Source organism: Canis aureus, chromosome 3 (genome assembly GCF_053574225.1).
Source record: "Canis aureus isolate CA01 chromosome 3, VMU_Caureus_v.1.0, whole genome shotgun sequence".
Classification (NCBI taxonomy): Eukaryota; Metazoa; Chordata; class Mammalia; order Carnivora; family Canidae; genus Canis; species Canis aureus.
This window is the reverse complement of record NC_135613.1, coordinates 55,974,130-55,991,828: the sequence shown is the minus strand read 5'-3', so window position 1 is coordinate 55,991,828 and position 17,699 is coordinate 55,974,130. Positions and strand designations below refer to the sequence as shown.

Genomic DNA, 17,699 nt, shown 5'->3' with positions numbered 1-17,699 from the left:
TGCCTTCAGCTCGGGTTATGATCTCAGGGTGCCTGGGATCAAGCCCTGCATCAGGGTCCCCGCTTGGCAGGGGGTGGGGTGGGGAGCCTTCTCCCTCTCTCTCCCCCTGCTTGTGCTTTCTCTCTCCCTCTTAAATAAAGAAAATCTTAAAAAAAAAATAGCAATTTGCTGTGCAAAACGAAGATCTGTATGATTTTTAATTTGTTTTCTATTAATATAATCTGCTCTTGCAAGTGTTATTTGAATACTGAGATTTGTAAGTAACCCACGACTTTAGAAATTGTTGCTGCACCTCATAAAAATTACCTCTGAAAGAAACTGTCCTTCTAATTGTTGCTATGGGTTCAACAGCAGCCCCCACCTCCACCCCTCCAAAAAGGAGGCTGAAGGCATACCTACCTGTACTTTTGAATGTGACCTTACTTCCAAAAAAGGATGCAGATGAACAAGTTAAAGTGACATCACTAGGGTGGGCCCTAATCCAACACAATGGGCTCCTTATAAGAAGGGAACCCTTGGACATGGAGAGACATACACAGGAACTTCACCTGAGGCTACCCAAAGCTGGAAGAGGCACGGAAGTCTCCCCAAAGCCCTGACAAGGAGCCAACCTTGCTGACATCTCAGACTTCTGGTTTCCGGAGCTGTGATAGGAGACAATTCTCTTGCTTTGGCCCCCAGTTTATTGGGGGCAGCCCCAGGAAACTCATACAGCGGTCTAGAAAATAACGTAGCAATCACTGTATCTCATCAGTAAGGTTTGTTCACTCAAGACAGGATCACCAGCACGTTTCTCCTCTCCCGCATGCACAACGGAAACATTAAAACTCTCGCCCAGCTCGAGTGTTTCGTAGAAAATGACGGCCCTGCTCTGATGACAAGCGTTCTTCCTCCACACCGCTGCTGCACACAGGCACATAGGGTGTTAACTACCCGTTTCTTTTTCTTCTGTGGCTAGCCTCTGCTCGCTCTCTACTGGCTGCTCTTTTCATTGTCCCCTTTTAAAAATTAATTAGTAGGTTTTAGATGTCGCAAATATTTTTTTTTTGTCGCAAATATCTTTCATGTATCTTTGCTCACTTTTTATTTTAAGATTTTATTTATTCATGAAAGACACACAGAGGCAGAGACACAGGCAGAGGGAGAAGGTTTCCTGCGGGGAACCCGATGTGGGACTCAATCCCAGGACCCCAGGGTCACACCCTGAGCTAAAGGCAGACGCTCAACTGCTGAGCCACCCAGGCGCCCCATTCGCTCACTTTTTAAAACAACAATACCTAAAATTCCATATGTATTTGAGATTTTCACGAGGGCAAATATATTTTTTCTTTTATGCCTTTTGAATTTTCTGTAGTGCTCAGGAAGTCTTTCTCCATTCTGAGATCATGACAATCCCCCATCTTTCACCCAGTATTTTTATAGTTTCATTTCTTGTTTAGGAATCAGGCTTCATGTTTTCCCTGATGAACAGCTAGTTGATCTAGCACCACTGACTGCCAGATACCACCCCTCCCGCTGATGTGGAATGCCACTTTTAACATAAATCCTTAAAGGCACAGAGGTCAGTTTCTGGCATTGGTTCGTATTCTGACTCCACATACCTTTCTTCAGCAACAGGCACAGAAATACAGGTGCCGGCATTCTGCACGGCCAGATGGTGGCCCCTGGAGGACACACATGCAGACTGCCCCCTGGGGGCTACCACTGAGCTCTAGTTCTTTGCTGCCACGCCTGGTGTTGCCAGCTCTTCTAAGTTTTCAACGCCTGGTGTTGCCAGCTCTTCTAAGTTTTCAAGAGGTATATGTGAAATCTCATTTTTTTTTTAAACTAAAGATTTATTCATTTATTCATGAGAGACACAGAGAGAGGCAGAGACACAGAGGGAGATGCAGGCTCCCCGAACGAACGGAAGCCTGATGTGGGGACTTGATCCCAGGACCCCGGGGTCATGTCCTGAGCCAAAGGCAGATGCTCAACCGCTGAGCCACCCAGGCGTCCCTGTGAAATCTCATTTTGAGAGGGATGGCAATAATTTTTCTAAGTTGCACACAAAAGCTGAAAGCAGTTGGTGGTGCGCAGGTAGGCCTCTGAACAGATGCTGACAGGGAGGGTCAAGGCCACACTGGATCTTGGTGCCCACCACTCTCTCCCACTACCAAAATTAAGAAGTAAAAGGGGAAGGAAGAGTGGCAACAGCGCAGCTCGGGAAACCTGGGTTATTTGTCGCCCCCTCCCTGGGGAAGACAGGGATGCTGTGCCCCATCTTACCTCTCACCCGCAAGGGTCAATGATGGGCTTCCTGGTTGGCCTGGCAACTAGGAGATGCTAGGTCAGCATGAGGGTAACTTGGGTCAAGCCAGGCCTCCCAGACCCTGCCAGGGTGAGTGACAAAGGAGCAATGCCAGGAGTGAGGTCCTGGCCAAGTGTGGAGCAAGATTCTGCCTCCCCCCGAAACAAGCTGGAAGTGCATGCCTCCTTTCTAACAATAATGCAGCCTTCCTGGATACCCAACTTAACAGTTTAACCAGCAAAGAAAGGACCGAGGCCTCCAGCTTTCACGTGTGTGTGTGTGGGGGGGGTGGGGGGGGTGGGGTGGGATTTGCTGGTAGCAAAGACAACTCACATGATAGAACTTGTGTTTAGAGAAGCTCCTCCACACACATTCCCTCATTGGTCTCACAATGCTGTGAGGCAGGCAGTGTCTCCCCTTCTGCAGGTAGGGGTAGGTACTGCCCTTTACAGAGGAGGAAACCAGCTCTAGGGGCAATTCAGATGGGCTCCGGATAGTTCCAGAATATGCAGGAAAGGTACATGGAGAACACAGACTGCAGGCCCCTCTCCTTCCCGGTGCCCTCCTCTGCAGACTCATTCCCACAACAAATCCTTACTGAACACCTCTGATGGATTAGGCATTCGTCTGGGCCTTGGGGGCACAGCAGTACACAGATGCAAGGCATTAGCCTTCTCCTTGGCTAGGTCAGTTTTCCTCACTCTGAACCATGACCCTGACTGGCCCTTGCTCTGTTCTTCTCTGGCTGGCGCAGGGACCTCTGGCCAATGTTTGCACTTTGCTCCACAGTCCTTGGCTACTGGTCATTTCCTGGAATGTACTGACTTGTTCCAGAAAGACATGCTTTTCTATTCTTGAGGCAGAGACACCTGGCAGACTCAGACCCAAATCCCATTCCTGACTTCATTCTGATCAACTTCTCAAATATGTTTCAGGCAAGTCCCACAATTCCCTATCCATGCCGTTCTGAGAGCATGGAGGGCACACATGGTTTTCCTTGAAGCAAGAAATAGAGCTGAGATGCTGAGGTGGCCAGTCTCCAGGGTATGTTGGAGCAACCTCTTTTCTCATTACTTGTTCTTCATCTACATCTTTTCCCCTGATGCCCCCATCTTCTGGGACATTGTCAGAGGAGCACACTTAAGACCCCATCGGTTCATGTTCTGCAGGCAAACATACTCTTCTTACCTGTAGTTGGTAGAACTCTGTCCCCCAGAAAGCTACATTCAAGTCCAAACCCCCAATACCTGTGAATCTGACCTCACTTGGAAAAAGGGTCTTTGCAAATATAATTAAGGTGAGGCTCTCGAGATGAGATCATCCTTGATTGAGGTGGGCCTTAAACCCAGTGACACAGATTTGGTATCCAACGGTGTCCTTGTAAAAGACAAAGGAGAACACACCCAGTCAAGGAAGGGAGGCCATGTAAAGACCCACACAAAGATGAGGCAGAGACTGGACTTATTTTACAAGCTAAGGTACACCAAGGGTTGCTGGGAGCCACCAGAGAAAGGAGAGATGCATTGAATAGATTCTTCCTCAGAGCCTCCAGAAGGAAGAGACCCTGCTGATACACTGATTCTGAACTTTTGGCCTCTAGAATGGTGAGAGAATAAATTCCTATTGTTTTAGGTTGCCAAGTTTGTGATCATTTGTTATGGAGGCCCGAGGTCCCAGACCTTACCTGGTTTTCCCCTTTGAGCAAGGACTGCCATGGACAATATGACCAACCAGAGGGTAGCCTTCATATCCCTTTCCCTGGGGAGTATGGCACCAGTTCCCACATGGCTGTGCAGAGCCCACGGATGCCATGGGTGCCCACTCAGCAGGTGCCCTCTCACCAGCAGAAGAGACCCGGGGCCCCCTGTGAGGTGCTGGGTTCTGCAGCTTCTGGAGCAGTGGGATCGAGGTCCTCATCCATATCAGATCGGTCTGCCCCAACCTCAGCCCTTTCTTCCTGCCTGATCCAAAGGCTACTTTCTAGCTGTTCTTCAGCAATTTCCAGCTCTTCCTCTGTTTGTAAAACGGCCACAGTTTCCCGGGGTAAGTGTGAAGAATACAGCCCGAGTTTGGCCTTAAAACCAAACATCGCTTCATATGGACTCTGCTGTAAGGAAACGTCAAACAGCTGATTCTTCACCATCTGCATGAATCTCAGGCCTTCGGCCCAGCGACGTGAGCGGTTACTCTGCATCCAGGCATTTACCATGTTCTTAACATCATGGCTTGCTCGCTCCAGGGAGCCTGGGCCTTGGCCAGGGTGGTGCTTGCCACAGACAATCTTTAGGTCCGGCCATACCTCATTGAGCTCATTAACAACCTGGTTTGTGAACTCTACGCCACTGCCAGATTCTAACATCCTAGGTGTACCAAGAATTGTGAAGATATCCAATAGGACACTGACCACCTCATGGGCCTGTTTCGCTTTTAGTGGCCGTAAAATAATAAACTTGGTCAAGTGGTCCTGGTAATATAAAATAAACTTGAACTCACCATCAGCATTTGACTGCATGTCAAGTACTTCAATCTGGCATCTGGAGTCAATGTCCTTAAAAGTCATGGGCTTGGGGGCAAGACCTCTCTTAGGTGCTGGGTTCTTCTGGTGACATTGTTTACACAGTGTCAGATACAAGACAATGACTTCTTTGGTGACATTGCCGTATTTTCCTTGTAGCTCCTTGAGCATGCGTGTCCGCCCTCCATGTCCAATACTGAGATGCGTATCATGGAGAATATCAAACAACTCTTCCTTATGCACGTAATACCGTATTCGATCATGTTCTCCATGAGTAGCTTCTATTAGTCTCTCTGTGCCTTGCACAGAGATCACGTCATATTTTGCTGCACGGCGGTAGTCACGTGATGACTTCTTCCCCTTCTCCTTAGCTTCTTTGACTTCCTTTATTGTTTGAAAGTACTTTTCTTTGGAAAATACCTTGCTGTTGTAACTTTTGCTTTCTACTAACTTTGTCACACTTATGAGAAACTTCTCTCTCATGTTATGTATCTCCACTTCCATATCACTTGCATTGGAAATGCCAGAGGGGTTACTTCCAGCTTTCTGGGGCATCATGGAGAACTGCAAGAAGGAGTCTAAGAAGAGGAGAGACAAACCACGTTAAAAATCACTGCTATTCCATATGGAAGACTTTCCCTACAAAGTTCCTCACTCTTCCATCTGATTTTTGAAGATTACTACATAAAAGAAAGATAACAGAGTAACAGTACAAGGCAGTAACAGAAAGCAACTAGAAAGCCAGCTAAGATCACCCAAACTAGAGCATGTCAAAAGAATTTTAAATCACCAAGATACATATACAAAGATGCAGTAATTTTAGACTTTAGGCAAACAGAATAAATCAAACTGTTAGCTCATAAAGCAAAGACTAACTGGTCTTTATTAACTGAATGGGAGAGAGGATAAATGGAAATGCTTAAGGAAGTAGACTAATATCCTCCTTCAGTAACTTTTAAAATATAAATGGGAGAATGTTGCTGGAAGGAACACATGATAACAGCAAACTCTGAACTTGAAGTTAGCACCAGGGAGGGCTTTTTAGCCTTCCCACAATCAACATAACCATTTCTTGTGGCTGAAGAGTCTGTCCCCATTTTAGGAGAATCAAGGAGAAAAGTGGTAGGAAATTTTTGAATGATGGTTTTCCCTGTTGACTGTACAGAGGATTAGTGAATGAAGATTCTGAGTCCTTACCCTCAGGGACCACGTTCTCATAACTGTCTAACATCTTCCCCTGCAGCAGTCTTTCCCAGAGGCTTCTGAATACTTCCAATCTTGGGTCATATCCTCAAATGTCACTACCTCTTGAGATAACACCAGCTGCTGCCAAGAATGGGGCCTGGGCTACAGAACAGCTAGCTACAGCAGGATTTGGGGAGAGACAGTGGAAGGTACCAGGAATGGAGGCCTGCCAGTATAAACGGCTCAGAATATGAGTCATGGGAATATTATAAGGAAGATAACAGAAGTAAAGAAATGCTCTCCAATCCAACAGATGAGTTCAGCTTTGTGGGTGAGGAAAACAAGTTTTGGCCTCCTGGGAGATCTACAAGCCTAGACTGTTTTGACGTTGCCTGAGCTGAGGCCCACATATTTCCGGAACAAAGCAGAGAGTCCAAGTGAACTTGGGTATTCCAAGACTGGGAGACACTTTTGGGTACAGGCTTGATGGCTCTGAAGAGAGGCAGCAGGGTTTGTTTCCAGAAATGGAAAAATTGCACCTATGTGCAGAGAGATTTGCCAGCAGAGTATCATGCCAAAAAGAGGTATGCCAAATGGTCCACACTCCACCATGATTGGAGAATTTCACAGGGAGAGAATCTGACACTCAACTGAGATTTCTTAGAACTCCCGGTTATAGGATGGTGATGCGGCCCCAGGAAGAATTCACATGATGAAAACAGGAGATAACAACAATCTGAGGAAAACAAGATCCCTGGGATCCCAGCCATCAACTGTAGAGCCGAGGGGCAGAGCAGAATCCTGAAAAGCAGAGAAAGATGAAAAGCTTTCAAAGCTCTGAATCTTAGTTAAGCTGGGGTCCTGAAGGTTCTCCACTAAAAAGGCTTCAAACTCCTTTGCTCACCATCACTAGTTGGCCATAGAATATTCCTGATTCTAAGACATTATTGACTATAAAACCGTTGACTTACTGATGATTTTGAGGGGAAAAAACAGAGAATCTATATTAAACGAACACATCCAAATTACTATTTGAAGGCAACATACATTTTAGTATTAAAGAAATAGAATGTTTGCAAATGCTGTTTAAGTCTGAGCTTAAGATCCTCAGTGCAGGGGCACCAGAGTGGCTCAGTGGTTGAGCGGCTGCCTGCAGCTCAGGTCGTGATCAGGGAATCCTGGGATTGAGTCCGCATCGCTTCTCCCTCTGCTTGGGTCTCTGCCTTTCTCTGTGTCTCCCATGAATAAATAAAATCAAATCTCAAAAAAAAAAAAAAAAAAAAAAAGAGAGAGAGAGAGATTAAGAACTGCATTGAGCTTACTGGTGCGATCTGTGACATGGGGTAACTGATAAATGACCTTGGTTGGAGGAAACTGGAAACATCTCAGTTCCTCACCTACCTGTGAGTCCTCGCTTCAGCGTCCCAGACCTGGAATGTCCTTCATTGATCTTGCGAATCCCTGCCCAGCTCAACTCAGCCGCCTTCCTGATGCAATCAGCGGCTCGAGCTGACTGCCACCTCTCCCTCCTCCGGAGAGCCCGAGCCACCCACTGGAGCGCTCTGTTTTGCATTTGCAGTCGACTGGTTCAGGTGGACACAACCCAGCAGGTAGGGGCTGAGCCATTTACCCAGCCGTATTCTCTCAGAGGGCCGAGGGGTTCAGAGCTGAGACAGAAGATGCTCAGAGGATGTGAGGCAGGCACTTCCCGTACAGGTGCGTACAGGTGCAGCGCGCCAGGCCGTGCGCGGGGACGACTGATTGGCGGCTTGGGAATTCCACTTCCGACTCTAGCACGGACCGCGTGCCTGCCTCGGGCAGCTTCTGAGGCTTCAGCTCCCTAACCACAACAGGGGGAGGTACCGGTCGCCTGATGAAGAAGCGGGGAAAAGGCAGATGAAGCACTTAGCACCGCTTCCCCGCACCTGCCGACAGACACTCCGCCAGCTCCCGGAGACCTGCCGCGGGCGCCACCTCCCCTGCGTAGCCTCCCTCCCTGCACCCCCGCGGGGCGCGGCCACACCCCCTCTCCTGCGAGGGCCTCCAGCTCCCAGGCCGGGGGTAGGCAAGGAGGGCTGGCGGCCCGCGAACCCCGGCCGGTCGGCAGTCGGACGAGGGAGGCCGGGGCAGTGAGGGTAGGTGCGCCGGGGGCCGCAGCGTCGGGGCCTGTCCCCTCCCCGCCCCCGCCCGCGGGCCTGCGTCCAGCCGCCGCCACACCTCCCGCCGGCGCCGGCGCTCCCAGGGAGCTCGCACCGGAAGCCGCTCGGCGCCGGCCGGAAGCCCCTCCCCCGACGCCGCGAGCCGCCGGGCGCCTGTCCTGCTCCGGACGGGGGCCCGCGCGGGCCGTGCGCCGCCTGTCGTTTGGCGGTCTGGGGTACCAGCGGCCCGTCTGCGTGATCTGGGCAGGGCGAGCCACCAAGCCCGGACCCCCGCGGCAGGACCAGTGATTCCCCGTCGTTGTGGCAAAGCCTGCAGCCTGGAAAATAGGAAAGTAAAGCTGCATTCGTCATTCTGCACCTAGAAGCTTCACTAAGCGAAGGCAGAGGCGGACGTGCCGTCCGTTTAAAATGAACACTCCTGGGCAGCCCCGGTGGCCCAGCGGTTAAGGGCCGCCTTCGGCCCGGGGTGTGATCCTGAATACCCAGGATAGAGTCCCTGCATGGAGCCTACTTCTGCCTCTGCCTCTCTCTGTCATGAGTAAATAAAATCTTAAAAAAAAAAAAAAAAAAAAAAAAAAACATTCCTTAAAAGTGCAATCTCAGCACTTCTTCTGAGACTGCCACCCCCCTCGGAGCAGCACCAGCACAAACAAGACGGTAAGGGGGGCGGGGCAGTGGAAATCAGCAGCTCCTGTTCCACACAAGCCTTAGCCCACCGGCAAGACTGAACATTCACACTCTATGCACATCTAGCCGCAGCCCAGTAGCAGTGAGACAGAACCCGTTCAGGAGACACAGGACCCCACAGGGCTTTTTCTCTGGGAGCCACAGTGCCCCCCAAATACTGCCTGCTTCGAAAGGGGGAAACCCCCACTACCTATCAGTCATGATTCCAGGACTGTGTTAATCTCGATTACTCAAGAGCTGGTGCTCAAATGGAAAACCCACTCTACTTGATCAAGCCACAGGACAGGGTGGCCTGCCTCCAGGTGGCAAACCCACTCACTGAGAGGGAGGATTCTTCCCCAAGCACCACACAGAAAGCAAAGGCTCTTCATTTTAAGTTTTTATTTAAAGTCACATATAAGGTTACTTTACTCCTGCATCTTCTCAATGGTTTCTTCCTTATATTTGCCCTTTTCCTTTCCTACTTGGCGAGATTTGGCTTTACGCTCAAGGATCTTTTTGCGGTCTTTGTCCAGTTTTAGTCTAGTGATAACCACCTGCAGAAAAATAAAACATGTCTAAGCTTTCAACAGTTACCAGCTTCTCAAGCTAACCAAGTCAGACACACGTTTGTTTCTATTGCAATTTGAGGATCATTAAGTTGGAATAGAGATGTAGCTTCAACCCACAAAACCACAGTATGTTGTGACAAATCTGTTAGAGGCCTCCAGATGATGGTAAATTCTGGTCTTCTGAAGGAAGGTGAGGAAAAGGGTAAGGGGGCACTGAACCAATATAGGTCTGGGAACCTGAACCGAAAGGAAAATCTCTGCCGTCAGAGAGCTTGTATTTCTGCAAACCAATCCAGTGGATGCACACCAGACTTTGATATATAGAAAAACAGGGCAATATGGGGACGCTAAGGACTGCTGCCAAGCAGGGGCTAAATCCTATAGGGTGATCAAACGAGGCCCTACTGACAAGGCTACATACAGACACCTGAAACCTTGAACACAGGATAGTGAGAGACATCAGACCATAAGTACTGTATGATGTCACTAATAGGTGGAAATTGTAAAGTCAAACTTGTGAAAACAAGAATATGGTCAGCAAGAGATGGGGAACAGGACAGATGTTAAGGGTATGAACTTACAGTACAGTAGTGATACATACCCAATATTGTATCATAATCACCAAGCTTGCTAAGATACTTATAGCACATTAAAAGTGTGAATTATCCCTACAATGGCAATCCCTTTATATACAAATCCTTTTATATACAAATCTATTGAACATCTTACACACCTTTAATTTACACATTATGTTAAATGTATTTCTGTAATAGGAAACATGGGGCACTTGGGTGGCTCTGTCTGTTTAAATGTCTGCCTTTGGCTCAGGTCACGATCTTTCCGGGTCCTAGGATGGAGCTCCATGTCTGGCTCCCTGCTCAGCGGGGAGTGTGCTCCTCCCTCTACCAAAGACATAAATAAAATCCAAAAAAAAAAAAGGAAGGAAACAAAAAAGACAAATACCTGAAAAGAAAGGAATACCTAAAGAAAGTGAAGAGTTGCTTTGGTAAAAGTTACAGCAAGTACAAAGGTACAGGGGCAGAACAACTTGGAAGTCTTACAGGTTGTGTTTCTTAATTTTAAGTGTGCCTAAGAATCAGAGAGCTTCTTAACATAGATCCCTGGACCCTGCCCCCTGTCCCCAGTAGAGCTGGGAACAGAATGTGGAATCTACCAGGTGGGCCAGGTGATGCTGCTAACAGAGGACACACCACGATTAGCATGGCTGGAAGAGGAGCCAGGAGACCAGTAGACCAAGTCATGAAAAGAGGACATCTACAAGTGGCTGGTGAGGGGATCAAGACCTTGCAGGCCACTTTGATGGGAACAGATGGGATTCTGGATATAACCTGACAGCAGCTAAGGGGGTGGGGGTGAGTGGAGACAAGCTGCCATACAAGGTGAGGATGGCAAATAGTGAACAAATTCAGAAGTCTGAACATATTAGGTTTGCGGTTATCAATTAGAAATCCAAGCTGAAAGGCAAAATAAGCAATTGGGTATTGATATTTGGGTTGGAGTCATCAGCCTTTAGAGGTCTGAATTCCTCAGAATGAAATATAACAGATGAGGACTGAGCCACAGTGAAGGCAATCCTACGCAGTGCTGTCTTGAAAAGACGAAGAATGTATCCTTGGATTGGTGACCAGGACAACAGCCTATCTACTGGTGGACCAAATATAAGACTGGCAATGCCTAGAAAATGGCCCAATTCCTTGCTCTCAGGAGACACACATAGAAGAATTAAAGGGAAGGGTCATCACGCCTGTAATCCTTTGGGGATAGGGCAGGGAGGTAAGGAACATGGGAAAATGCTAGTAGTGAATTCCAGCTCAAAGAGATGCAGGAATTTTGCTCCATCAACCCTTCAACTTTTCTGTAGTTTGAAAAAACAGATTTATGGCAGCACCAGAAGAACTTTTAAAAATTGTTAGAAAAAAACTTGAGACTGCAATATCAGAGAATTCACATTCAAGCCTCAGACAGGCACCTACTATGGCAGACCAGAATTTCTATCCTTGCTCAGACACTACCACTATCGACGAGATCTTAGCTTCTGGGCTTCGCTTTTCCCATTTGTAATGGCTTAATACTTTGCAGGGTCATAAAGTTGCCATACTACTTACTTGGCTTTATTTATTTATTTTTTAAATATTTGTTTTAGGAGGGGAGGGGAGGGAAAAAGGAATCTCAATCTGACTGTGCCGAGCAGGGAGCCCCATAGGGAGGCTCAATCCCAGAATCCTGAGATCATGACCTGAGCCAAAACCAAGAGTCGAATGTTTAACCCACTGAGCCACCCAGGCACCCCTGCTTACTCAACAGGGTATCAGCTCCATTTACTAGAAAAATTACTGTATTTCTGAGATTTTAAGATTTGTTCACTGTGACTTTTGAGGAAAAAAATACATAAAATATACACGATGACTGTTAAAGACCCCTCGATTTGAAAAAATTTCCAGAACTCCATTCAAATACTGTATGTTTAAGACTAGTTCCTAGCTTGGCAAGCCGTGCCCATGTTGGGATGTTGGCTGGACAGGGTCCGGTGTGGACAGCCCCTCTTACCAAAAACGGCTTGGTCAGAAAAGGGGCTACCCCCTTGCCTGTCAAGCAACACAGGGTCGTGGAGAATCTGGTCCTAAACCATTCAGACATCCTGCTTCTGGGTTGGGGCTTTTTTTTTTTATAAATTTTTATTTATTTATGATAGTCTCACACACACACACAGAGAGAGAGAGGCAGAAACACAGGCAGAGGGAGAAGCAGGCTCCATGCACTGGGAGCCCGACGTGGGATTCGATCCCGGGTCTCCAGGATCGCGCCCTGGGCCAAAGGCAGGCGCCAAACTGCTGCGCCACCCAGGGATCCCTGGGTTGAGGTTTTGAATGTAGCAGAGTGGCTCCCTTCCCGCGATCTACTGAAAGTCCACGCTTGACACAAGGGTTTGTAAAAGATAAAAGGAAAAAAAAATACTGCGTTCTAGAACCTCTAAAATCAGGGATTCTATTTCTTTGGGACGGCTCTGCAAACAAGCTATCACATTTGCTAACACTTCCGAGAACTTCCTTCTCTACCCTCTATTATTGAGGTATTCTCAATAATACCTACCTTGCTAGGGTGAATGCCCACGTGGACAGTTGTGCCATTTGCCTTCTCTCGCTGTACTCGTTCAATGTAGATGACATACTTCTTCCTGTAAACCTGGACTACTTTGCCGATTTGCTGACCTTTGTAGTGTCCCCGCACAACCTAAATTAAAAAAACAAAAAAAAAACACCCCAGAAATATTAAGATTAACCTTGTGAACCAAGAAAGCTACAAATCATATAAACATCAGATCTGCAAGACCTTTCAATCTTGAAAGACTTAACAGTTAACGGAAACGTGCCAGTAATTCTCTCTGGCTTTAACCTGCAAATAAACCAAAGTATAGTGATGGACAGCGCATCCATCAACTGGTGGTCAATAAGCAGCAGTGGGCTTGGTAAAAGGTTAAAAACGAGCACACTTCAGCTTTTCATAGCAGGTTGACAACAAGGAGCTTTTACTTCATCTCGAAGGAAGCAAGAGGCCATAAAATTAAATCCACAACCCATTCAAACGTCCAACTCAGTGCCAGAGCTGGCAGCAGCAAATACGTATGGGAACCAATTCTTTGTGCTCGCTTCGGCAGCACATATACTAAAATTGGGAACCAATTCTTTCCCAAAGTTTCAGTTTCCTACCCAGGAGTCCTAGTGATCACATGTGTCAGGCAGCAACACAAAGTGCTTCTGCACAGATGGTTCTTTACAGCTGCAGATTTCCTCGCATTAAGAGATCTGGAAAACAGAGACTACCTCCCGCATCCACTGGCAATCCTGGCACCAGCACAGTAACAACCAGTGGCTGTTCTCAACCCACACCACTATCTGGGGACTTTTTTTTTTTTTTTTTTATTTAAATGGGCGTTAACCTCATCCAATAATACTGGGGACAGACAAGCTGCTTTAGAGACTTGCCTGAATCTTATCAACAGCAGCTGCAGGTTACAGCTAAGAAAACACAAAGATCTTCACTTAAACTGATTTGATGAGTTATTTTTTAAAATTTTTATTTTATTTATGATAGAGAGAGAGAGAGAGAGAGAGAGAGAGGCAGAGACATAGGCAGAGGGAGAAGCAGGCTCCATGCACCGGGAGCCCGACATGGGATTTGATCCCGGGTCTCCAGGATCGCGCCCTGGGCCACAGGCAGGCGCCAAACCGCTGCGCCACCCAGGGATCCCCAATTTGATGAGTTATTTACTAGTAAACGTAATACCACCACGTTAAAACTATTGTTCAGTTAGGGCTTCTGCATCTGGGTTCTGATTCAGACAGACTTCTGTAGATTGTCCTCAAATGCATCTTTGGTGACCAACCACACCAAGAAAAGCTCATCACAAAGTAATGTCCTGGGGCAGGCCGCCTGCGTGGCTCAGGGGATGAGTGTTGGCATTTGGCTTCAGGCATGATCCCAGGATCGAGTCCCACACTGGGCTCCTTGCATGGAGGCTGCTTCTCCCTCTATATCCCCGGCTCTCTCATGAATAAAATCTTAAAAAAAGCTGGGGGAGGGGGCAATGCCCTGGCTCTGAATCATCTCTCCTCTTCTGATTAAATGCCCTGGCTCTGAATCATCTCTCCTCTTCTGATTAATTATGTCCACATTGTGACGTTTGGAACAATCAATACTTTTTCCGGTTAGATTTTCTAAGATTTTATTTATTTAAGAGCGCCAGCGAGACAGTACAAGCAGGGTGAGGGTCAGAGGGAGAAGCAGACTCCCAGATGAGCAGGGTGTAGGACATAAGCCTGGATCCCAGGACCCGGAGATCGTGACCTGAGCTGGAAGGCAGACACTTCACCGACTGAGCCACCTGGGCGCCCCCCACCCCCCGTTTCATTTTTCAGTTTCCTGTTGCAACCCTGCTCTGGTGCATCATTCCCCGAACACAATCCCTCTTCCAGGCCAGATGTGCAGGACATCCGCCAGGATGACCTGTATCACTGCACCCACTTGCACTTCGTCATCCTTCCGGATGGGCATGGACCGCACGTTGTACTTCTGCCTCAACTCTTTGGAAAGCGGGGAAGACATGATCTTCCTGCGAATGTGGGAAGGCGCATTGAAATGCCGCTTACGATTCTTGCTCCGGTCAGAAGTCACAAACGGATTGAACTTCATGTTGGCTGCAGAGAAAAAGCAAAAGACGCGTTAAAAACCCTTAAAATGATTGCACGATGTGGTCCGGTTTCCAGACAGGTCACAGCAACGTCACCTTGAGAGGGTGAGCAAGCTCAGGACACGGTCACGTTCTCCCGGGATGCTTCCTCCACAAACATACCCGTTCTAGGTCACACCCTCCGAAACTCCGAAATCCCGGCGGAGGAAGTGAAGACAATTCGCACCTCCATGCGTGAGAGCAAACCGGACCCACAAACTCAGTCACTCTACTAGCACGTCATGCTTTGCAAAGACCAACAACGTCCACACGCTGTGAACTCGAGTGAGAGGACACTGAGCTCCCGACAAAGTGCAGCGTTTCCTCCGTCCCCAAACCTGGGAAATCCCGGGTCCCAAAAGCCGCCTCTTGGGCAGGCGGGGCCTGGAAGGCCCCCCGGCTTCAACAGAAAGCTATTTCGAGACCATTCTTTAAGAAACGACCCCGACTAGACTTCTCTCCATCCGCACAGAGCCCTTCCCCTCCAGGCGCCGATGCCGAGTTCTCAAATCCCCTCTCCCCGTCCCTTCCCGAGTCCGGCGGCCCTCAAGCTAGCGGGAAAACAGGTCCAGATCATCCTAGCCGCTCTCCCTGGGTGCTATTCGTTCGCCGGAAGAGTATCGGGCCTCTGGGGTCAAAAGACACCGCGCCCGCGAAAGGATGGCCGCGGATTACTTGCACTCGCATCGCCAAAACTCACCTGCGAGCGCCTCAGCGATGGCCGCAGAAGGGAAGAGAGCCACACGCTACTTCCGGTTCTGTAAGTTTACAAGAGATCTCGCGAGACCGATCATCGCCAGGAGCAAGAGAGGCGCGGGATTTGAATGACAAGAGGAAGCTGGGAAAGAAATGGATGACTAGTGCCCCCCGCGGCCTGGAGGGGAACTGCAAGGAGCTGCAAAACCGCGTCTTTCAGACCCTGGTGCCTCCCTGGGCAGGTCCAGGAAGGGTCGTTCCCGGGCAGGTGGCAGGAGCTGCTCAGAGCGTGACTGTCCCCCCGTGCGTGGTGAGGGAGCGGGCGCCCCCTTCTCCGAGAAAGGACAGGTTGTAGTAGCGGCCGCCAGGTGACCGCTACTGAAGTGGGTTCCGTGGACAACGAGCTCGCCAGCCCTTGGATGAGGGGCCGTGGGGCCCGCCCCAGATTCGGCTGCAGCCGCACACCCGCCTTGCGAGGGTGGGGACCCACGATCCTTCCCTCGCCCCAACCCCCGCGCCGGGAGGCCTGAACCTGCATTTCTAACGAGCTCGCAGGTGACGGATGCCCAGGGTGCAGGTCCAAGACCACACTTGGAAGGAGCCTTTGCAAGGGGAGAACTGTGCCCCTAAGTGTTACTGTCCGCTGTCATTCAGTTCAAGGTCTGGTGGAAGCAGGGCAAGGGGGTGTGCTGCCTGCAAACCGCTTCTGGGGCAGGCGGCAGTGCTTGGGGTTAACTCCTGCAGCTTGCCTGGCCGTGCAGCCGGTGGGGGATCCGTTTCCCTCGAATGAATAAAGCATTATCGTTGAATGAATGATGCAGTGTCACACGGATGGAAGACACGCATTTCATGGTCATAATAGGACGTAGTGAGCTTGCTGAGTCCTGGAGACACTTTTCCACTCACTCTACATTTCTAACTCCATATATATATATATATATATATATATATATATATATATATATATATATTTAAGATTTTATTTATTCATTCATGAGAAACAGAAAGAGAGAGAGGCAGACATAGACAGAGGGAGAAGAAGCAGGCTCCTCACAAGGAGCCAGATGCGGGTCTGGATCCCAGGATCCCCCGGGGATCACAATGGGCCAAAGGCAGGCACTCAAGCCCCGAGCCACCCTAGCATCTCTTTTAACTACTTTAATCCACCAAATAGCCTTGTGATGCTGGTACAGTATTATCGTTCCCACTGTACAGATGGGATCATTGAGTCACAGAGAAGTGAGAGGAACTTGTACCAATTAAGTTGAACCCATAGGTTATAGATGAACCCATGTAAGCTCTTTCCAGTCCCTTCTGATTCGATCCCAATTTCTAGGACTCCATTAGGTCAAGTCAAAGAGTAAGGAACTTGGGGATGCCTGGGTGGCTCAGTGGTTTAGCGCCTGCCTTCGGCCCAGGGTGTGATCCTGGAGTCCTGGGATTGAGTCCCACACGGGAGTCCCAGCAGGGAGCCTGCTTCTCCCTCTGCCTGTGTCTCTGTCTCTCTGTGTGTCTCTCATGAATAAATAAATAAAATTAAAAAAAAGAGTGAGGAAACATGTCTTTGAGGAGCCAGAGTTAAGTCAGTAAAGAACACAGGGTTTTCATGATTTAAAAAAGTTGTGTTTTAAATATACTGTCAACAGCCCCAGATTTTATTCTTAATTGAAAAATTCAGTGAGACTACCTCTATTGCAATTCTTTTTTTTTTTTTAACTTTTTAAAATGTAAACTCTACACCCAACATGGGGTTCAAACTCACCATGCCAAGATGAAGAGCCATATGCTCCAGGACTGAGCCAGCCAGGTGCCTCTGCAATTCTTTCCAACAAATGTTTATGGAGCGTCTTTTGCTGCCATCCCTAAACTGGACACTGGACTTAAAAAATGAAATTAGTTAGAGCTTCTGCTTGCAGGAAGCTCATTGTCTAAGAGGAGAGATAAACAGTGAAACTAGCATTCATGGGACCCCAGGAAAAGTGCTTTATGAGCTGGCTGCCCTTGGTGGGTTTTTTTTCTTCTTTTTGAAAGAGAGAGAGCACAGGGGGAGAGAGAGGGAGAGAATCTTAAGCAGGTTCCATGCTAAGCCCATTGCTGGGCTGGTTCTCATCATCCTGACATTATGACCCTGAGCTCATGACCTGGGCCGAAATCGAGAAGTGGCTGCTTAATGGACTGAGCCACCCAGGCGCCCCACTTTTACTAGTTCTGTGCTTCAGGAATAGGAGAGCATTCTGGGGTCAGGGAAGACTTCTGGGGTGAGATCACCCTTGGCTGAGTTTTGAAGAATGTTAAAGTTAGTTTCATGAGGCAGTAGGAGTAGCTCTCAGGAAGGCTTGCAGCTGTGAAGCAGCATGACGTGTTGTCT

General features: G+C 48.5%; 2 protein-coding genes across 5 annotated transcripts; both read right to left on the bottom strand.

Moving 5' to 3' along the window:
- Nucleotides 1–1,811: 1,811 nt before the first annotated feature.
- On the bottom strand, nucleotides 1,812–8,493 carry KRABD2 (KRAB domain containing 2). Its single transcript, XM_077883074.1, is given in 5 exon segments — nucleotides 1,812–5,383; nucleotides 6,003–6,041; nucleotides 6,044–6,147; nucleotides 7,705–7,830; nucleotides 7,916–8,493. Coding segments are annotated over 5 exon segments (2,103 nt in total). The 3' UTR covers nucleotides 1,812–4,127.
- A 709-nt stretch (nucleotides 8,494–9,202) lies between these two features.
- Nucleotides 9,203–15,456, bottom strand: RPL26 (ribosomal protein L26). Of its 4 annotated transcripts, none has more exons than XM_077892694.1 (4): nucleotides 15,336–15,456; nucleotides 14,413–14,603; nucleotides 12,499–12,639; nucleotides 9,203–9,372 (listed from the first exon to the last, which is right to left on the bottom strand). In XM_077892694.1, the coding sequence occupies exons 2-4, from the start codon at nucleotides 14,596–14,598 to the stop codon at nucleotides 9,244–9,246; spliced, it is 456 nt and encodes a 151-aa protein (XP_077748820.1). In that variant the 5' UTR covers nucleotides 14,599–14,603; nucleotides 15,336–15,456; the 3' UTR covers nucleotides 9,203–9,243. The 4 variants fall into 4 exon arrangements, with proteins under 4 accessions (XP_077748820.1, XP_077748823.1, XP_077748821.1 ...); XM_077892697.1 differs by having other exon boundaries at nucleotides 14,431–14,603; nucleotides 15,336–15,455; XM_077892695.1 differs by lacking the exon at nucleotides 15,336–15,456 and adding an exon at nucleotides 14,759–15,307.
- Nucleotides 15,457–17,699: the final 2,243 nt, after the last annotated feature.